Below are 23,688 nucleotides of genomic sequence, written 5' to 3'. Positions count from 1 at the left end.
AAATTATTTATTTAATTCAAACTTTTTTCTGTCTTATAGATACATATTTAAAGAATAATTTCTGAAATTTTCAAAAAAAAAAAAAAAATTAAAGCTCCTCCATTGTGACGTCATTTCCGGTGACCCCTCGAAAAAAAGGTGCGTCCGCGTTGTCAGCATAACTCCTGACAGTCTCATCAAAAATGAAAAAACAAAAATAAGTGCTTTAGTTAAAACCATAAACTTGTGCTTGAACGAAGGAAAAAGAAAAAGTAAAAATTGGAATTTTGGCAGACATTTTTCCAAAAAAATGAAAATTTCGGTCAAATTTGCTTGACATTTTGTTTTTTTAAATAGTTGTAATTGAAAAAAAAAAAACAAAATCCTTCGTTCAAGCACGAGTAAATTGTATTTCGAATACCTGTGTAAAATCGGTTGAGTAGTTTTCGAGAACATTTGACAACCGACTTTGAAAACACAGTTCCGAGAAAAACGTTAAAATTACAATAAAACACACTCCATCATATGAGATTGAACCATGAAGTTATATATATAATATATGTACTTAGCGCGTACACCCTTTCTGGGTGTTTGGCCGAGCTCTCCTCCTATTTGGGGCGTGCGTCTTGATGTTGTTCCACAAATGGAGGGACCTACAGTTTCAAGCCGACTCCAAACGGCAGATATTTTTATGAGGAGCTTTTTCATGGCAGAAATACACTCGGAGGTTTGCCATTGCCTGCCGAGGGGCGACCGCTATTAGAAAAATGTTTTTCTTATTGCTTTCGGCTACGGCGGCCGCCATGGAGTTAGTAATATTAAATAATAATATACAACAGAATAAATAATAAATTACTTACTCAATGTTTGAACACAACCAAGGCATCGGCGGAGCTCTCCTGACGAGGTTCGTCGTGAATAAATTTATTTTTAATTTTGTCGCTGCTACCGGCGACAAAACGCTCTTAGTCAAAAATATAACCAAATCTTCTTCGCAAACGTTGCCTCACTTGCAGAAATAACAAGTGTACCTATATTTAAAAGTTTTATAATTTGAATTAATTGGAAAAATTGGAGGTCGCCCGACGAAGTTCGGCCAGTGAATTGATTTTGTTAATAAGTTTGCCAAGTTTATTAATTTTTTTTCACCAAAAATAGATAATAAATTGAAGAGCCCATAAGTTGATGTAGTAATGCGCTGGATTTACCCAAGTTGATTTACCCAGTTTGATATAGTAATTTACTGAATTTACCCAGCTTGCATCAATACTTTATTATTTTTAGCGTTACCACGCCTATTTTGATTTTTTTTTTATAAAACCTTAAGTTTTATTTGATGCTACAATATTTTGGGTATTAGGTATTCATTAGTTCTATTAAAGTTAATGTTACTCTCAAATTGTCACGAGCTATGGAATAATGGGACAAAAACAGCAAATTTTTTTTTTAATGAAAACAAATTAAATCGAAATCACAGTGGAACAAATAAACACTTTTAGTCGTGCGAAAATAAATTAAAATCTTAAATTTAATTTGGACTCGTCGCTTGTTTTCAACATGTTTGTTTATTTTAAATTAGTTCCAGAGTGGGATTCTGTCCTTATCAATTGCTGTTGTGGCCAAATATTTTCGTTCGGTTTTTGTGTCACATTTCTTTTTAGATCGATATCATCGGCCTTAACAACCGCGCTGGTAGTTCTGCCTTCTCCAAACTGGATAAAGAGGCAAAGCAAATGGGTTTGGTGGTGAATGAGGACAAAACTGAGTACCTCCTGTCTTTAAAAAAACAGTCAGCGCACTCGCGTATCGGCACCCACGTCACTGTTGACAGTTATAATTTCGAGGTTGTAAAAGACTTCGTTTATTTAGGAACCAGCATTAACACCGATAACAATGTCAACCTTGAAATTCAGCGTAGAATCTCTCTTGCCAACAAGTGCTACTTTGGACTAAGTAGGCATTTGAGAAGTAAAGTCCTCTCTCGACGAACAAAACTAACAATCTACAAGACTCTCATCATGCCCGTCCTAAAGTATGGCGCAGGAGCTTGAACGATGACAACATCCGATGAAGCGACGCTTGGAGTATTTGAGAGAAAGATTCTGCGTAAGATTTATGGACCTTTGAGGTTGTCCGAAATATCGAATTTTCCGGATTATCGAGTGGGTAAAAAATTTAATAGAAATCAGTAGATCAGTAATTAAATGAAATAAACTTGTATTTAATCTTAAATTCATTAATATTCAATGAGTTATATGTACATATATTAGTTTTTATTTGGCCGTAAAATAATTCAATATAATATATTCGTTTGCAGCAATTTTGTTTCATTTCTCTTTTTGAAGGCAATATCTCTGAGACTCACAAGTTTTAAAATGTCTCCGGATGAAAATTCCTGTTCCTCTGCATATTTAATACAACTATCAAATGCGACAATAGCTTGAGAGTGCGAAATTTTAGGATCTTGACTTTCATTTTCGTCAAGACTGCTGTTCTCATTATCTTCTTCCTCAATCTCGTTGATATCGAAATCAGTGTCGTCATTCAACCAGTCAGTAATCTCGTTATCATTATATACACCAGGGGATATTTCAACAAGAAGATCAATTATTTTAGTTGAGCTGCTGGGCCGTAGCATCGCAAGAGGCAAATCATCATCTGAGTCCCATTCTTCGTCATAAAGAATTTTGTTAAAACATTTTCTGAGCACGCGTTCATTAACATTTTTCCAAGCATTAGACGATAAAAAAGCCACATCTTTTAATGTAAAGTTTTTTAAAGATTCCGGGAGATTGCTCGTTGGGCTGGACAAAAGTAGAGACAAAAAACTCTTCCGATAGTTTGTCTTTAAAATTCGGATAGCATTTTGGTCCATTGGCTGTATAAGAGCCGTGCAGTTTGGTGGCAAAAACATAACATATATGTCCTTATCGACATGCGTCAGTGATTGGGGATGGCAAGTTGCATTGTCTAGCAGTAAAATGGCTTTGGCTGGTAAATTCTTTTCCTTTAAGTAACGCTTTACTTCTTTAACGAATGAGTTTTCAAACCAATTTTTAAAGATTTGCTCTGTCATCCAAGCATTTTTGGTATGGGAGTACCCATGCGGAAGGTTTACTTTTTTAAACGCTCTGGGGTTTTTGGCTTTCCCTATCATGAACAATGGAAGTTTATGTTCTCCGGTTGCATTACAGCAAACTAGAAGTGTTACTCTTTCTTTTCCAATTTTGCGCTCGGGTGCGGATTTTTCATTATGCAATGCAGGGGGTTTTTCTGGAAGTTTTCTCCAAAACAAAGCAGTCTCATCTGCATTATAAACCTGATCATATGTAATGCCCATTTCTGCAATTTTCTTTCGCAATTTTTCAATAAAGGGTTGCACAGCAGTAGAATCATTGGACAGTTTTTCGCCAGATATTTTTAAGAATTTAATTCCATATCGGGGGCGAAAATTACTAAACCAACTTTTACTAGCCACAAATTCCACACTTTGTCCGTAAATTTGGGAACAGAATTGTTTGCCCTTTCTTTGATGATTTCCGAAGAAATCGGTGCATTGTTTCGTCTTGCGTTTACAAACCATTTATACAAGTGGTTTTCCATCTTTTCAAACTCCGCAGGTCGCATAGTTTTACGCTTTCCAAGGCCACATTCTGTTCTAGCAATGTAACTGCAAAATATAATCAAAGGAGTGTAAACTCTTCTTACAAAATGTTTTCGTTTTTTACCTATCAATCTTTAATCCACTTGATTTTATGTCCGAAATTGTAGATTTACCTACATTGTGTTGCGCAGCTAGCTGTCGAATTGACTGCCCTTCACTTAGTTTCTTAAGAACTTCTTTTTTCTGGTCTATCGTTAAAAACGTATGTTTTTTCTTAGCTGCTGGTGCCATAGTTAAATTTATACAGTCCCCAGTTAAAGAAATTATGGAGTTAATGTTTGAAATTAGCTACTGAACAACACGTTACGCAAATATGCTTATGAATATGAACTAGGAGGCTGACGAGCACTTAAACGCACTATTCACGCAAAGTAGTTAGCAGGGGAGTCCCCTTTATAATATAAAATAAAAAATAACGGAATTCCTTTTTATTTCAGCATATTCACTGGAAAATAAAGAAGTGTCCGAATTTTAGAGGTACATGAATACGTGGCGTCCGGATTACAGAGACTTCAATAGAAAACGTTTTGGTGTCCGGATTACCGCGCTGTCCGAATTATCAAGTGTCCGAATTACCAAGATTAGACTGTATTATTCTTTTTACCAAAGGTCTAGTTCCATCTGCACTTCCCCGAAATCTCCTTCAAAGTCATTACAATAAAAAGTATGAGTATTATCGTTGAAGTTCGAGGTATTATCGGGAAAAAGTATTTGAAAGCCAAGGCGAATAAGTTTATGTTTTAAACATGTAGATTTTAAATTGCGATTAACGATATTGATTAAGGAGGCGTAAGTGTGGCCTTTTTAAATAATTTAGCTTCGTCTAACTTTCCTGCATTATTGTATAAAAAAATAAATAAATAATTGGCGTGTCATCTACTTCTAGGGGTTTGGCCGAGCTCCTGCCCCTATTTGGGGGGTGTGTCTTGATGTTGTTCCACAAACCGAGTCCGAACGGCAATGGTTTTTCTTAGAGGCTTTTTCATGGCAAAATGCACTCGGAGGTTTACCGTTGCCTGCCGAGGGCTGACCGCTATTGGTAGAAACTGTTGACGTGATAACGTTTTATAATTCGATTTAGCCGGCTGCGCGCATGAAAAAATTTATCGTTATCTTGCTCAATGGTCGTTATCTTGCTCATTCGTCGTTATCCTGCTCATGGTCGTTACCTTGCATGAACTGCAAGCGAGAGCGCGGAACGAACGACAAAGAGCACAAGCGGCCCCCACGTTCGGCAACGTTCGACATCTGGCTCTCTCCTACTTGAGTGAGCATATACATGTATGTATATGTATATAAATGCGGATTTGTAAATAAATTCACATATTTGTATTTGCATATGCCTTCTTCCTGTCTGCATGGTAATGAACCATTTCTCTGTTGAGAATAGGACGATGATAGGAAAAGTGGGAAATGAAAGGAAAAGGAAAGGAAAGAGTGTTTCGAGTGTAATGTGTCTTAAAAATGTGATGGTGTCTCTTAGTGTTATTGACTTATGCACAATCGAAATTGAACATATCTTTCATGAATTTGATAAATGTTTCGTCATTTTTCACATTTGTGTAAATGTAACTTGACCTATTCCATTGCGATTCCATTTACCTCCTCCTCTATATCCATACAAAATATCTATCAAACAAATAAAATTTAAATTTGGTTTGAAAATTGCAACCATTCCATCAGTATTTTCTTATGACGTTGTCACGTTAAACTATCGTCTGTAAACCGACTTTACAGACAACCTCTTTTTCTATCATTTTGCTGTTTCATGCACGGAGATTCGAACTCATACTCTTCCAAATGTAAGTTACGCACCAACCCATTCGGCTACGGCGGCCGCATTTTTGTACGATTTATTAAATTTAACTTCGGAGCATTTCTTAGAAGAGAAACATTAGATACATCGCGTTTCGTCGTCGTTGGTGTAAAAACACAAACTGCATAATTATCAGGTTTGGTCGGCAGTATTTTATATATTTTGGAGTATAATTTTTGACCAATGATTATATATTTTTTAATTTTTAGTCGACCTAAGTATGATGAAAAGTGGAGTGCTCATTTTATAATAATACGTTTTCTATAATAAGTTATGAATATAAACTAAATTTTCTGAAAACAAAAATATATATAAAAATCGCTGCTTATTACCTCAATTTTTTTCCTTACTTTCTATTGACTATTATCAGTAATATTTTATAAATATTTCAATGCAGCCAAACAAGAGCAACATTAGTATGCAAATTAACAAGTATGGAATTAGTTTATGTAATAAAAAGAAATAGCACACTTTTAACTGGTTCTAGCACGAATTATTCATCAAAGCCGGGCAGAAGCAAAATAAAATTAAAAAATAATTTCAACCGTGATTCGTTTACCGGTTAGTCCATCAACCCGTTACGCCGCATACCATTTCACAGCTTTGCCAGCCAATTCGTGATGACTCACATACCAGTTTCGATTAATTCTGTCACATATACATAAACATACACACACATACCATATTTATATGAATTATCAAAGTTGTCGCGGTTTCGTAATCAACTCATGGCTCTTGCGAATTGTTGGTAGTGGTGGTCAATGTTTTGACTCCGCGCTTATGGCCATTTCTCGCCAGCTTCATCAGCTTACACCATTAAGGCCAAGTAATAATTAGTGAACCTTTCTGTTCAACTGACATTCGCTTGATTGTTGGCGTTTATCGATAATTTTGTTTGCGCCGACGGCGAAATTGTCACGGTTCGCATTACGTTCATATTAATATATATTTTTTTAGTGTATTTTTATGGTCCTTATTTTGTTTGTTTTGTGGGAAGCCGCCGTAGCCGAATGGGATGGTGCGTGACTACCATTCGGAATTCACAGAGAGAATGTAGGTTCGAATCTCGGTGAAACAACAAAATGAAGAAAAAGTTTTTTTCTTATAGCGGTCGCCCCTCGGCAGGCAATGGCAAACCTCCGAGTGTATTTCTGCCATGAAAAAGCTCCTCATAAAAATATTTGCCGTTCGGAGTCGGCTTGAAACTGTAGGTCCCTCCGTTTGTGGAACAACATCAAGGCGCACACCACAAATACGAAGAGGAGCTCGGCCAAACACCCAAAAAGGATATACCCGCCAATTATATATGTATATATTTTGTTTATAGATTTGTGAGTTTTTGCATTTTCAATTCACTTTTGTAACCTTTTTTCTTTAATTAGTTTTTTTTTTCGTCTTTGAATTTTAATGACTTTTGCTATTTAATTTGCCTTGCCTAAATTGCTTGCCGGTTTTGGTAATGATTTTCAGCTATAGATATCGCATTTTTCGCTTTCACCGCTGGACAAATGTTTTGATTTTACATTCCCGTACACACACATCCATACACAAAGACATATGCATGTAGGCAGCTATCAAATTGCATACCCACACATTTGCCTACTCATTGATTGCAACAACTTTAATGGGTATATTAGTTTTAATGGATATGATCTTGCTCTGCTTGATTCATGCAAATTATTATTCGAATGAACCTTCGCGTATTTTAATGAAAGCGAAATTTCTTTCAATTTACGGTTTTATTGTTTAGTTATTACTCGATTTCAGACAAAAAGAGTATTTCAGCACAGACATATATGTAAGTATAAGTTCGTTGTGGCAAAATTGCATTTCTTAGAATTCTTGCAAATGAATCTTTAAATATAATTTTTGATTCGGTGGGTTGCGATTGTTTTCTTTGACTTTTTCAAGGCGAGACAGGCAATGCTAATTGTAGTAATTGAGTAATGGGAATATTTGATTATGCAGTAAAAAGCCATCTGACAACCTGACATACCTACGTCGCTTTTAAAGCTTGCGTGTCGCGTGTTTCTATAGCAGAGGTCACAATATACCCCTTCCTAGTATGAAACGGCGTACGAAATGAAAATTTCCTTACATCTCGGGTATAAAGATGTTAAATAATTCTATGTTTAATACCATGAAGATAATTTGTTTGGGAAATACTACCCTTTGACTTTTTTGTCCTTTTCAGAACAAATAGAAAATAGTACGTAAAAGAAAGAAAAACATTTCTCAGTTGAATATCAGCTTAAAATATGTTATTCAATTCATTTTCATAATGCTGTGCAGTTTTCTGGTCACCATGCGCGTGTTATTGTACGGAGACAACGATTTACAAATGACAAAAATTTACAAAAGCTTGCAGTTTGGATGCTCTTTTTTGTGGTGTTGATGAGAGCTCGGAGTCGTACAATAAAATTTTATGATTTCACATTTTACTTAAAAATGTGAGTTTTAGAAATTTTTAGTAAGATATTTAGAATATCAAATAAAAAAAAATATTTTTAGACATGTAAAGACTACTTTTCATTTGCTTAATCTAACTGATATATCAGCTAGGGTGTCACCATTAGCAATAATTAGGCTACCAAGATATGTGAACTCCTGAACCGCGGGAGGCAGGACAATCGCAATCAGCGATCCAGGGACTGTAAAAATGGTTTACAGATTTCCGTGGAAGTTACCGCTATGCGGCGAATGATGAGGCTATGCAATACCTTCTCTGCCACTATCCGTCACTATTTGGGCGAAGGGCTCAGGTGCGCGTTAGATACTTATTTAAGCAACACGTACATTATAGAATATTAGGAGCCTAATGAAATTTACCTTCAGTAAAAATTATTTTAAGGAGCTAGAGGTATTTGTAAAAATTCCCAACAACGTTAGAAATGGCCGGAGTCTGAGATACGACTTAAGGGGTTATACGCAGTTATGACTTTCAAAAAAATCGATTTTTTTTTATTGCAATTTTGTAATGTACATATATTCAAAAGTATACGCACGAAATTTGAAGTAGATCTAAGCAATACTTTCGGAGTTATACCTAAATATGTAGAGATGCCTCGGAGATGTGTCAACCGGTATTGAAACTTTAAACGTGTTTTTTTCAAAACGGCATTTTTCAAGTCGGTGTACACGATATCTCGAAAACGGCTTGTTTGATCGGTCAACCGTTTTAACTCAATCTTTAAAGATACATTTTCTAGTAATTAATCGTTCCTTTTGTAAATCTGATACTTATTTTCCATTTTATAATCAATTTACGGCCAAATTTTAACGTAAAAATCGAAATCATTTCTTTTAAAAGCTGCCATTTTGTGAAAATTCTGGGGGTAGGGTTAATTCCACTAAAAATATGCACTTATTTATGAATTTTTTTTGGAAAGATGATTCATGTAAATTTATTTATCCAATTAGTATACTGCAAACTCATATTTCAAAAATATTTTCAAAAATTTTCACAAGAAAATATACAAAATTGAGCCGTTGACAGCAGATCTACGCAGTTTTTCTCAGCATTGGATCATCTGAAATCAAAAAATCAAAGAGTTTTCATTAGGTAATCAATTGTCCGAGGTAACCCTGTCGAGTTTTTATTAAACAAAATTTTTTTTTTTAATTTTTTTTTAAATTTTTTTTAACATTTGAAGTAGAAGGGCGATTTTTAGACGATAAATCGCATAATATTGTTTATTGTAAAATAAATAAAAATTAAAAAAAAACCTCCCAGGGTTACCTCGGTAATTATGTAGAGAAAGTGTGTACAAAATTTCAGGAAGATCGGTCGAGAAGATTCAGAGAAAAAGTGTCCCCCGACTTGAAAAACGTCGTTTTCCAGAAAATCGATTTATCTTGCCTCTTATCGGCAGGTAGCCGAGTCGGAGCGGCCAACGGTTATAATGCTCTAACTTTGTGAGTTTTGCACCGATTGACTTAAAATTTGGACACAACAGTCTTGAGATTATGTACATTAATTTTCTCAAATAAACCAAAATCGATTTTTTTTTACCCTAAATGAGCGCAAGTTTTCAATAATTTTTTCTGTAATTATTTATCAACTTAAAGATTTATATTTTTATTCCGGCAGCTTTGAGATATTCTTTATTTTAAGTAAATATTTTAAAGCTGCTGGATCACCTGAACGCATTCGACAGAAACGTGTCTTACTGTGTGCGCAATTGAATTTCCCAAAGTCTACATATAAAAAAGTCTAGTAGTCTAGTACTTAATCCAGGATTAAGTGAAATTTTACATGTTGGAATTGTAGCTTTTCAAAAAAAAAAAAAAAAAAAAAAGTGATAAAATTTTTATAAAACTCGCTTTAAATTTTTTATGAAATTGAAAATATATGGTTTTGCAATAAAACACAAAAAAAAAAATTATTGAAAACAGTACTTACTTTGAAAATAAAAAGTCAATTTTTGATGAGCAATTTGGCCTTAAATTATTTGTGAGACGGAAAATACTCTTTATAGGAAAAAATCGTGTCGGAAAATGCGTCTAATTTTTTGAAACTTTGAATGGATATTTCTCAGAATTTTTTTGTCAGTGAGCAAAACTTCTCGGTAGTAGCTAAGTATTTTAAGCTCAAATACGCAAGTTTTCTACAATATTTTTTAATTTTACTCCAATACGTTTTTAAAAACATGGGTATAATTTCGAGAATATTTATGGTGAAAATTGCCTCTATATAATAAACTTCAATAAACATATTGGTGGTTTTTGTAGGGATATAACAATTAGCAGCCAGAATAAATGAGAATAAATGATATACATATCAAATAAAGGGTGTAGGCCAGCTCCTTCTCCGATTTGTTGTGTGTGTTTTGATGCTTTTCCACAAATAGAGGAATCTACAGTTTTATGTTATGGCGCCTCCGAACGGCGGATAGTTTTTATGAGGAGCCATTAGTGAAGATTGCAGGCAATAACTGCACTATTGCCCAAAAAATTGGTTTTTTAGGAATATCTCGGAAACTGTTCTTTGAAAAAAAAAAAAAAATCATTTTTGGTTTCAGCGACCTCAAATTAGTTTAAAAAACGCCTTTTGGTCGAGGACCATTTTTGGTGTAAACTAGTGTAATCAAGCGGGCTTAACAAAACTTTTTGAAATACGAAGAGGAGAAATAAAAATAAATAAATATTTTTTTGCAAATTCTGAATGTGTACAGGTAATGTCTGACTACAACTGGTAGTGGGAAAAGCTCTGAAAACAGTGCCTTTTCAAATAAATATAATTCTTAAACAATGTGTGGGTATATCTACTTGCATTATAAAAAGTGAAATGATTTCAAATAAAAAGGTTCATGGTTTTTATCAAGATAATTGTCAGAGTTTCTATATGTAACAAAAAAAGTTTTTAATACGCACATTATTTGCCGTATTTCCAGTATCGTCAATAAAAAATATTTATTGCAAATACATTTGAAGTGTTTTCCATTGTCGGCACACCTTGGCCCAAAAAATAAATATTTGTAACATGCCAATAAGCACTTCTTTGTTTTGCTGTCAGATTATGCTCATTTCTGCTTGTGTTTACGGTACGCTTTTAACAATGAACGATATATTTCGCTAAATACCAAGACACTTTACTTGTAAATTTGTAAATGTGTAATGTGACATGTTATAGAAAAATTGGCGACTTTCGAAGTGATTCATGAAAGCTTCCAGGTAACCGGAAACTTATTACAGTGTCTGCGCGAGGAGAATCATTGAACGTTGAACTTAAATGAGTGAAAAGAGAAAGATGAGCATTAATTATACTCAGCAACAGCAACTAAATATATCAAAACAGAGAAAAACATTTTGTACATAGCTCTCAGTTGAACGGATTACTCAATGGTATAGCTTTCGAAGTGATTCATGAAAGCTTCCAGGTAACCGGAAACTTATTACAGTGTCTGCGCGAGGAGAATCATTGAACGTTGAACTTAAATGAGTGAAAAGAGAAAGATGAGCATTAATTATACTCAGCAACAGCAACTAAATATATCAAAACAGAGAAAAACATTTTGTACATAGCTCTCAGTTGAACGGATTACTCAATGGTATAGCATTTCAACAGTAATGAGTGCGATAGTGTGTGGAGGTGTGTGAAGTGGACCATCGATTCATCACTTTGAAGCCTACTTCTTTAGTGCTCTTTCATACGAATCAACCGGCTACGTTATTTAAAAACAACGCGCAGCTTACCGCTTACTTATTACTCATACGCGACGTGTGAGATGCTACGAACAAAACTTTCTCTTATTAAATCAACGATGAGTAACGAGCACTCACCAATGTTTACACACTCAGCACACACTGAAGGTGTCATCAGATGGGGCATGAAAAGCACTTTCGGAAAGCTTTTCTAATTTAATAATTTCGAAAATTAGTATGGCGGCAATACCACTTTGCATAATGCGCACTTTTCGAAAGTAACATTTTATTTGAAAAACTTTACTCTCAGAACAATTTCCTCAAGCTAAGACTCCTTTTTAAATGAACAAGTTTCGCGTGAAAGAGTGTGGTTCAAAAATCCATACTAAACATCGCTTTCTTCAGAGTTTTCAATTTAGTTTATTTTTAGAAACAACTGCGGCAGCACATAACTTTAACAATAATAAGTAATTTAATGACAAATGTGCTGTGTTATGTTAGCTTTTCCATGCCGCTTGCATAAAATTTAAATTTAATTAATAGTGATTATTATATTTTAACTCTATCAGTTGCAATTCTGTAAAATTTGAATCACATATGTGTTATCTCTTGCGCGGCTGTGATACGCTTTCCAAGCAGGAATTCTTCCTTTTATCCAGATATCGCTTTGTTTATTTCTTGTTTCTGTCAAGTCTTGAACCAACTCTAATGACCAAAAACATTTGTCTGCCCCTTTATAGTAAACAGTTCTTGACATTTTTGTCGCTGAAAGAGTCGACAAATATTTTATTAGTATTTCAGATCACTTTTAGATCAGACCTATGGCAACTCTAAAAAAAAACATCTAGGGGGATATCAGAACACCACAATGTGCCTCTGTTCCTATAGAGTGAACTCTACATTAAATAACAATAATCTAACCCAACCTAATCCGGTAAGTTGAAAGTAATTTCTTAAGTTCATTTTCTTTGTTATAATTGTTTTTTGAAATTGGTTTACGGAAAGTTGAAAATAACTTTCTTAATTCTCTTTGCGCATATTCACACGGAAAAATAAATAACTTGGATAGAAAAATAAGTTGATAAATAATTTTTTATTCCACGTCTGACTACTCCTTAAGTGAATATGTACATAAGTACACTTGCCAGCTTTATTGTTGATTGCAGAGCGAATAAGTGCACAGGTATAAGGTGTTGATGGTGGATATGGTGGATACAGCGCGAGCACTTGGCGCTGCTTCAACTGAGCGGCCAGTTAACTTAGCTGCGCGCCTTGCCCATTGCATTGCGTTGGAGAATATGGTTTGTTAGTTGATTGCGAACGCGCAGCGACATAGGTTGCTATAATTTACTTAACCAGTTAGTCAGTTAGTTAGTGATAGAATTAAACAAAGCCGTGGCCATATAAGGCATATCGTATAACGAATATTTGCCGTTGCTATCGGCGTAACCGAATTTGTGATCGATTTGATAACCGAAAAGAATATATTGATATAAAAAAATATACGCGTTTAAATAAATTAAAATCATTTGACTCGGAAATGGCGCTTTTAAGCTATTCTCACATTCTATTGCCATTTGTGCTTTTAACGCTACACACATTTACATTACGGGCATATAATTTATCGCCGCAACCGAATATAATTCTTAGGGATCCACAATTTGCCACCGCTTTGCCAAAAGTGGAGTCTTCTTACTTTGGATTTACCTTAAGCTTGCGACCGTTGGGGTGAGTAAGTGAGTGAGTGTTTGGTGTGTGGTGTTTGTGGAAGTGCAAGGTGTGTGTGTGCGTGATGTGGTGGCTTTGGTGGCTGTGGTTTTATTAGCAGCGGTTACGCATGATTTTTTCGGGTTTAAAGTAGTGTGAGACATACTTTTCGTTGAGTGATTCATAGTTACTCGTATTACGATAAAAATAAGTCTGTTGAGTGTTGGTTTTAAAGAAAACACTTGTATTACTAAATGAGTTGGTATGTCTGTGCGATACGAATACAATTTGTAGAAATTTGAACAAAAGTGTAAGAAGTTATTTTATTGTCATGATGATTATTATGAGTATTGTTGCAATTAGTATTATTATTATTACGTATTAATATTGATACTATTATTAACAATTTTATTCTTAAATTATCTTTTTTCATTTATTATTATCATTTTATATGTTTTAATTATTACAGTTATTTTTACTTTTATTATTAGTACTATTTTTTATTACTATTATTATTATTGTAAAAATATCAAACGTGAAATTTATATGCAAATACCTAGGATAAATTATGTCAGTTTTTGATCTTTTTATGTGTTATTTTGAATGGATTAAGAACGATAAAACTTAGGTACGAAAGCCGGCGTCGAAAAAATGTTAAAATGTATTATATCTTATCTAATCTTATCTAAAAGCGAAGAGTTGTTTCGCGGCTGATGGAAAATTGATTAATTTGTAATATTTACGCTTATCTATTGCTTAGCTTTGAGAGAGGAGGACAGTTGCTATTGAGCAGAGCTGAGAGTTAATCCGAGCTACTCATTTGTTACCTTATTTATTATTTTATTAGCTTGCGGAGCAGATTTGCTCATTTTTTTCGTTTGGACTATTGTTCCAGTCCTTTTTAAAATGGTTATTTAGCACCTTTTCGCTTTTTTCTATTTAATTGCCGCTCATTTACTTGTGCAGCCTCCACATCCATATTCAGTTTTGGAAATTAACTTTAAACTAATCCTTAGGTTAGATTAGGTTTTTGTGGCGGTCGGCTTAGACTAGCCAACTCACTTAGACGATACCACTGTGTAACACAGGAACCTTGCTGTTTATTTATAATGGAACAATTTAGACTCTCTTATGAAGCGTAGGCTAGGTTTTATCCCAAAACCGGATAGATCCGTAAGTCAGTGAAAATGGTGTTTTCCTAACAATTTTACTCTACTCCTCTCTAAGGCTGGACAATTACATAGGAAGTGTTCTACTGTTTCTTCCTCTTCGTCGTCTCTACAACTTCTGCAGTATTCGTGAGAAAATACTCCTAGCCTAAAAGAGTGCCTACCCACAGTCAATGACCGGTGACACAAGCCACAATCTTCGAGATGTTCTCTCTTGAGAGGTTGAGCAATTCTCCTGATCTTTTCTTATCTATTTGCGGTCAAATAAGCCTGGTTGTTACACAAGTATTTTCTTCTCTCCATGACCTTTTGGCCTTCTGGAGAATATTTTTTTTATCCTTATCCTTACTAATTATTTGCAAAGAGAATACGTTAAGAGTGTCGTCTGTTTAAGTAATGTTGATATTAATCTTAAGCGATATGTTTGTCAAGTTCCGAGCGGAAAAAATGTACCAAATACTAATTGCTCTGATGACTTCAACTTCGCAAATTTAGGCTGCGTAAAGATCCACCGCCACTCTATAATTCCGATTTTGATTTAAAATTGATACAACCAAATTAAGAAATAAATTATAATTTTAAACATTAAATAACATTATTGGCTGTTCCCGTCCGTCGCGTGGGGCATTAACTTACGGGCCTGCCTATAGCTTCACGTGGTGCTATGCTTAACGTATGCTGTGTGATTTCGCTCAGTTATTGCACCGGCATTATAAAAGACAGTCGTTTTAAATATTATAGGGCATATTTCGCCCCACGCGACAATTTATGCTATGTTGTTCCTTCGTTACCTCTTACTGTTTAGAAGAGGAAAACGATGACGAAATAATTGATGGCATCGATGGTGGCAATGGTATGAAGAATTATAAGCAATTGAATGTATTTTATAATTCTTTCCGTAGTTTTCAGTTATCAGACTGCTACTCTAAATGTTGTAAACGCATAGACGCATAAAAAACTTCCATTGTGTATAGACTGAATAGACTGAAATCTGACTATTCAGTAGCCCGCTCTTGCTCCAGGTGACTACTTCGAGTCCATTTGATTGCTTGATATTGATTGTATAAATGTTCATATAGTATTTGACACTTTCCATATAGAGCACAATATAAAGCGCAAGGATTTAATTAAGCCTTTGGTATTTTCCCTAATTGAAACTCATCTTACTTGTCGAAGCTTAATTAAAACATTGCCTCGGGAGCTGCGGTTACTCATTCAGCGTTTTACACGTTGCCCTCACGACAAGAAAATATTCCAGGATTCGAACGAAAAAAAGCGTACACGTGAAGTGCAAATAGAAGTGCTTAACCACCCAAGATTTCAAATAATTTATGGACTGTTTTGTAAATTTGCTTTAAATATAATAACTGTTTTTAAATAATGTAATGTGTGTAATAAAAATTTATTCTTAAAGAAAATTAATGATAAAATCTAAAATATTTTAATCACAATTAATTTAAATTTGGGGACATAGAGTACTCCGTGTGGTGGATAATGGTAGTAAGGTAAATGGAGCGCTAAGGACGGCGGGTTAAGTCACTTTACAGGTAACTTGAACAATTTTTAACAGCAACAAAGACTTGAATTTTTTTTAAAACTTGCACGAGTAGGTACTTACATATATTGAATTTAGAATTATAGGAAAATATTATAAATACTAATGTTAAAAATATTCAATATAAATTTGTAATTAGCTTTGTACGCAATATGTTAAAGAAAACCGCTATAAAAACTGAAGTAACACATTTCCTTTAAATAAAACCACAAACTTTACTAAATTTTTCGGTGTAATAGAATTTCACCTATTTATGTTAGAACCATTTTGGACCCAAATAAAAACTTTGATAAATCAAATAATGAAACATAGGCTTAAATGTTGGTTATAGAGCTTCACCCCTCTTATGAAAGGCGCTAAATGCGTTTCTTGATAATGACATGTATTTTCAATTGAAGACTTGCCATTGCCAGGAGAATGACGACAGCAGTTAAAACCCATTTTTGAAGTTTACTGTTCGAAATAGAAACAAAGTTCATAAATTACCATTCTACGAAACCAATACATTCAATCATGAATCGAGTTGGAAAAATCAGACTTCAGTGTGGCGAATGTTGTTCGCAAGTATACCTATATTAATGGAGGAACCACCTAGAATTTCAAGTTATCTTTTTAAGACGTTCCCTGATTAGATATGGCATCCGATGTAATTCTATATGGGAAACCAAGAAACCACAATTTGCTATTAAATTCCAATAAATAGATATATCTTCTTCTTAATTGGCGCGATAACCGCTTACGCGATTTTGGCCGAGTTCAACAAAGCGCGCCAGTCGTTTCTTTCTCGTGCTAACCAAGCCAAGTCCTTCTCCACCTGATCTTTCCAACGCAGAGGAGGCCTTCCTCTTCCTCTACTACCACCAGCTGGTACCGCATCGAATACTTTCAGAGCCGGAGCGTATCCATTCGGACGACTCAGCCAACAGGTCTACGGCTGCGCTATGTCTATGTCGTCGTAAAGCTCATACAGCTCATCGTTCCATCGCCTGCGATATTCGCCGTTGCCAACGCTCAAAGGTCCAAAAATCTTACGCAGAATAGATATATACTTATATACGGCGTTATTTAGTACAGAAGTTGGAACTGTGTCACCCAACACCTTTAATTCAATTTAATATTGTTTCTTGCCCGATACGAAGTTTTAAAAATTGTGATCACAAAGGAGGTGAAAGCTTAAACTTCAAATACGAGGGCGAATCGATTCTGCAATGTTTACTTTTGATTTGTTAGGCCAATGTTACTTTCATTGATATCTGTGCAAATTTTCATGTCCATAATATAAGCGATTATATATTTTTTTTAATTTTGTTGATCCTGGAAATCACGTTAAATTTTATTTGTGATACGTAAAGTATGCTGCGAAAAACAGAGATGATGTTGCCCCAAAATGAAAGCCAAACAATTTAAAGTAGGTAGAAAAAGCATTGAAGACGAAACTAACTCTAAATAACCATCAACATGAACTCAAAGTTCTAGTGATCAAACTTTGTTGGTTGATAATTATAAGTAGATACCTGGTTTGGGCTGATATTGTTAGCATTTAATTTCGATCATGCACAGATAAATATTTTAATATATGTTTTCTCGAAAAATTCAAAACATATTTCATTTCACAATCACCAAATTCGCCTAAACTCTAGACTCCGTTTCGTTGGCACTATTTCGGAAATCGACTTCAGCAATTGTTTCGGGGATTGGTAAAACCATTGGTATCATATATATTATTTCAGGGAAGGGGAGGAAGTAATTTAAAGGAGATAAAGTAGATTTAGAATAATTAATAAATATCTTAAAAGTTATTTAAAAACAATTTCACTTTACACTGTGATCACAATAAAGCCTCTAACACATTTGTTTCTTTGTATTTGTTCACTGTATATATAATATGAGAGAACGACCAAACTTCGGCTTCAGCTTTGGCCAAGTGAGCCCACAAAACCTCTTTTCGGTTTTAGTTCAGCTTTTTTGTTCTAAAATTGTAATTACTTTTATTTTTATTAACATTTTATCAATACTGTTTTTAAAACCCATATTTTTTTTAAGTACTACTTTGAAGTGCCATATCCTCCTCCATCGAGTGGGGCTAGTGAAAAATACCGGGGAATTTCTCTCCCTAGACGCCTAAAATGACATTGAGTTAAGGCTTGTACCTTACAATATAAAATTATTGTTCTATGAATATTAAATAATTTCAACAGTTACACATGTAAACAAAAGTTTTTATTCGTTATATTTATAAATATAATTAAGTATATTTTATGTGCTGATTTGAATTGAATACTGACACTTATGCACCCATTTTTCCTTTTTAGAAATAAAAATATTTGATTTTACTTGAGGCTTTTAAAATTTTCGCCTCGACTTCGGTTCGGTTTCGATTGAAATTGTTCGAAATTCGGTTCGATTCGGCTCGGTTTAAAAGTCGACGTTCGGTCGTTGCCTAGTGTATGGGTTGAGTTTATTCAAAGATATTAATTTTATAGTTTTTTCTCTTTTGTATCACATAGGACGTGCACATGAATATATAAAGTTTTGATGATTTATTTACATGTTTTAGTGCCTTAATATACGTATGTGAATATTTTCTCTCTCTCTCTATTTTTATGAAATGACATTTAATTATTTCTATTATTTGTTAAATTTGTAAAAAAAATTAAATAAAATAACAGCAAAGAAAATAAACGCCAGAAGTTAGCATAAATTTCAAGCATTTGCTGTGTAGTAGACAGAAGATGAAGTCATACTTAAATAAACATACCAGTGGATTGATAAAGAAAAGACAAAATCGCTGAATGGATTGTGTCTGTGGTGTCTATGGCTGTCAGCTACAAGCAGAGATATTGATACACTTTTACACATTTATATATGTATTTACTTCATATTTGAACTACTCGCATATACACCTGGACAAGTTTATTTAGCCTATTTTTTTGAATTTGCGATATACTTCAATATTTTAAAGCCATTTTTTAGCGATTGATCGGAAAGATATGTGCATTCATATAATATAAATAAACTTTACCGGGTACAATGGAATTTATTCATAGTCAACACTTAACGAAAAATGCAAAATAAAAAAATAAAAAATTGATATAAGAAACATAAGAATTGCAGAAACGTTACCTGCACCTACGGCAACACCAACAATGTGAAGTATGTATGTACAACACTACAAAATATGACTGAGGTGATAAGATTAGATGTGTTGCCTTGCCATGAAAATTGCCACCATGCATTTGTATAAAAAAAAATTGCAGTATATTTTGCAAAGTTTGCCGCTAATACATTCATAAGTATTTACGCTGAAGTTTAAGTAAATAGACGACGCCCTGAAGAAAGTACTTCTTACAAATCGAGGTATTTGTATGAGGTCCATTGCGAAAGCTTCCGAACTGGTGCAAATTAAAAACAAACAAAAAAAAACTACTACTAAAAAAGATTTTGACAAAGTTGATTTATTTTATTTAGAATAGTTCTCTTAGGACTCTACTTTTGTACATCCCTCTGAATGGTCGAGAAGCATATCGTACGACTTATTTAACTCGTTTTTGGAAATATTTTTCAGGATGGCGGTGGTCGATCCTTTTTATTTAATTTAATTTTGTTTATTTAATTTAATTTATACTACGCTTTCTCATATCTAAATCTGGCGGTGAGTGGTTAATAGACAGCATGTTTTTTTTTGTAAAGAATTCCAGTATTAAAATTGAACGATGTGCCATTGTGCAACAATTGCCAACTTTAATTTTTGCAGTATTCTAGTGGAAAATGCTGAATTCGCCAAAGCATACGCTTTACAATGCCGAAAAATAACACAGCATTAACCTTTAGTTCGATTTCCAAAGTTACCACCGTCGTATTCTTCCCCACTTTCTTTAAATAAATTCGACCACTCCTAAGAAAAAGTATGAAACACTCTTATGCGACGTCACACACACACACAACGATTTGGTCAAATTCGCTGAGAGCAAAGTAGCGGTACCACGATCGGCACCACCTTATTATTCTCTCCATCGTGCTTCTTGCATAATCAGCAACACTTAGTGTGTTTGTTAAAGGACAACCAAGTTGCCTCAGCTATAAAAAATTGAGATTATTTCTTAGTTATAAATGGCATTTCTATACTTATAATATTATTATGTGAATCGTAATTAGTCTTGCAGTTCGCTGCTACGAATAAATATTAAACTCAATGCTGATAAAATCGCTTAAACATTTTCACAAAATTAATGATGAATTTATTCCGCTCTGTGTTAGAGCTATCAAATTTTTATTTTTGTTTTTCTCTGCGTATTCATGGGGTAGCGGTGCCTTTTCTTAAATTGTTGTACTCGAACCAGATGAATGTCTGACTTTTTCTACTCTCTACAAAAAGTGGGGGTAAGCATTTTTCGGCTGATTTTCGTTTATCTATGTACGCAAGTTTGTCAAAACAATGATACGAAAACTTTAACTGGTACAAAAGAAAGGAATCAAATCATTTTATTTCGATCTCGTCAATATATAATTTGTGGAAGCGTTGCATTTTTCTTGTTCTTTTCTCATATAAAATACTCAATATTTTCACAGGGCGTGTGGCAATATCTTCTTAATGTTGACAAATATTGAGAGGATAGTTCTTTCGAGAAAACATTGTTAGTTTAGAAAAGGCATCTTATCATTTTCGCATCCTTTGACACCAATGGTCCATTTGTGCCCCGTTTATTATATACGATGCCCTCAACGAGGTACTATTGGAAAGTGACTCGCAAAGCCTTTGAGGACGTTAGTACATAGTTTAATTCTTTTCAGTTCAGTTCCGTGTATAATTTTAGTAACGTTATAAAAATATTCCCTGATAGTGGATTTGTGGAAGGAGATAACAGTTTAGAAAGTAATTTTGCTGATGTGCTCTCTGATGCTCCTGATGATTTCGACGATTGTTATTTAGAATGATAAGTGAAAGTGATGCAGAATATGTAGGTTCAGATATTATAACGGGAGTGCGAAGACATTTACCGTGTGATTCGATTCCAAATTCTGCAACTGATAAACGAAGAAGAAGGTGTCACGTATGATGTTCACATCAAATGAGAAAAACCACAAATTTGATATGTAAAAGATGCAAAGTTGCATTACATTTGGGGAACTATTTTGCTTACTGTTTACCTACCATGAGAAACAGAAAAAACAAACAAAAAACTATGTTTTTTAATAACCTCGATAAATAACATTTATTTACACGTATCCTTAATAAAAAGCAGCTAAGTTTATTATGTTGGAATGAATTTAATATTCGTACATTTGGATGAGCAACTTTGCTTCTTATGGCGGCAAAGAAGAAAATTTGCGTGAACCGTGCGTTACGCGCGAACCGTACTCTTTAGCTTTTTCTCTTTTTCATAGGTCAACCTTTTCTGACTTTAAAAATTCAAAAGCAGATAAAAGTGCCGCTTGTTTCCAGAAAAATAAATAACTTACTTTTCGTCTGCCCCCTCTTTACTGCCCAAGAACTGTGAAATTTATTTGATTTGATTAATTAACTTCATTGCGTTGGCATTCTTTTACATACAATCATACACAAATTAACGCCTCGAAATGTGAACCATAAAAACTCGATGAATTTGTTGCCCGCTCGTAGCTCGCTGTTTAGAGCGCTCTTTTAGTGCGCATATTTTTGTCGACAGATAAGAGTCTTAGCTCAGTGCTAATACAAATATTTCGTTGTTATCAGAAAAGTTATTACATCGATATGATATTTTTAAACAGTAAATAAAATGATTTCTAAAGAGTATTTCCAATAATACATAGACCAATTAAGTATGTATGGTATGCATGAATATATGTGCGCATTTAATTCTGTCTGTTGTAGAATAAATAAGTAAGGTGGACCACCTTTAGTCTAAGTAGTTCCCACTAGTCCACATTTTTAATAACTAGCCCCCGCTTGAACTATTATGTCCCTTTAAGTCATCAGTCCCGCAGAGTATTCTTGCACAAGATGGGAAAGATGCAGAGGAGATGAGAATCCGTTTATTCATCCTCATCGTGTTTTGCATGCTTTGGTATTTAGAAGTGTTTTGTAAACCCTCTGATGACAGCAGATATGTCCTCTCTTTTTAGATACTTTTTAGACCACATTTTAATTTTTGGTCCACTGTCCTAGAAATATAGACAACTGCGCTTTCGTCCCATTTGTCACCAGCTTGCCAATTAGGATATTTCCTAACTAACCTTTGCAACCTTAATTTCGGCCTGAATCCCCTAGGAAAGAGAAAATTATTACATCGGTGTTGATGTGCTCGATCAGTCAGCTTCACTTAAGATATCCTGCATTTAGGGTTATCATAATGGATTTATTTTTCGTTCTCAGTTAACTCTCGATGCAAAAAAAAAATCTTCTAAGGCATTCAGGAAATATCTCTAACACGTAAAAGCACACGATGTCGTCAGGCTTATACTCGTATGGCTTCCAGTTCCTTGCTGTGGTATGAATTACAAGGCTGTGCCATTCTCGAAAATACTTCTCAATAACAGATTTTATACACGCCGTAAATTTCCGAAATCATTTGCATGCCATTCGGTCTTGTCTAACAAAAATGGAAGGTGAAAAGATGGGACTTTCTTTGTATCTATATTCAAATTCCTATTCATACTCAAACTCATATCCATGCTCATACTCATATTATATTTCTACTCATAGTCATACCAAATAGAACAAAGCAAAATTTGTGTTGCTTCATTTTTAAAATTCATCAGATTTCAGATTTATTAGGCATAGCAATTTTTCAAATGAAGAGCTCCTTTTACGAGTGCCTACGTAGTAAATAGAAATGTTATTACTGACACTAATTTTCCTACATATATTTTCAGCATAATTGTTGGTGCTCCACGAGCTCAATCCACACTGCCCGCCCAGCGGAACGTCAATGAAACTGGTGCCATTTATCGTTGCACTCTCTCACCCGTAGCCACCTGCAATCCATATGTCATTGATGATAGAGGTAATGTCACCCTCGAAAAGTTCGACTCATACACCTATGACAATGAAGCCCGTGACAATCAGTGGCTTGGTGCTGCCATGGATGGTGGCACGAAGGACACCGATAAACTCTTAATTTGTGCGCCACGGTTCTTATCACCCACCGCTAATGATTACTTAATGAATGGCATCTGCTACTGGGTCAAGGATACACTTAATGACAATCCCACCAATGTTCAGAGGATCTCACCGTTACGCCTAAAATCGGATCAAATGAAGACTTTTAACAATCATCGTAGTTACTATTATATGTTGGCGGAGGAGGGCCTAAGCGCACATGTGACAGATAATAATGAAGAGTTCGTGATTGGGGCGCCTGGTATTAATACGTGGAAGGGCTCGGCAATACATGTTCGCAAAAGGTTTGAGGAGGATCCAATATTGAGTAGGCGTGACACATACGAAAGAAAGCGTGTTGCTCGGCAACTTGACTTCTCGGGTCAATATACGTTGAACACCGAAGATCAACCGAATGATTCGTACTTTGGTTATGCCGTCGCTTCGGGTTACTTCGATAGCAAAGAAAAGAATCGACTGATGTACGTGGCGACAGCGCCTCAGGCCAATTTGCAATCTGGAGAGGTGAGTAGCATTTAGATCCACTGTCATTAGGGAAGTGATTTAAAAATAAAT

The 23,688-nt window shown here is 34.6% G+C and overlaps 1 protein-coding gene across 1 annotated transcript in view; it reads left to right on the top strand.

Moving 5' to 3' along the window:
• LOC128867100 (integrin alpha-PS3) overlaps positions 1-23,688 on the top strand; it is a 90,577-nt gene that overhangs the window by 34,804 nt on the left and 32,085 nt on the right. Inside the window, exon 3 of the mRNA XM_054108199.1 lies at positions 22,887-23,637. Coding sequence (XP_053964174.1) covers positions 22,887-23,637 — 751 coding nt within the window. The remainder of the gene's footprint in view (positions 1-22,886; positions 23,638-23,688) is intronic.

The sequence above is a fragment of the Anastrepha ludens genome, chromosome 6 (genome assembly GCF_028408465.1).
Source record: "Anastrepha ludens isolate Willacy chromosome 6, idAnaLude1.1, whole genome shotgun sequence".
NCBI classification, from domain to species: Eukaryota; Metazoa; Arthropoda; class Insecta; order Diptera; family Tephritidae; genus Anastrepha; species Anastrepha ludens.
This window is presented reverse-complemented; position numbering and strand designations above follow the sequence as displayed.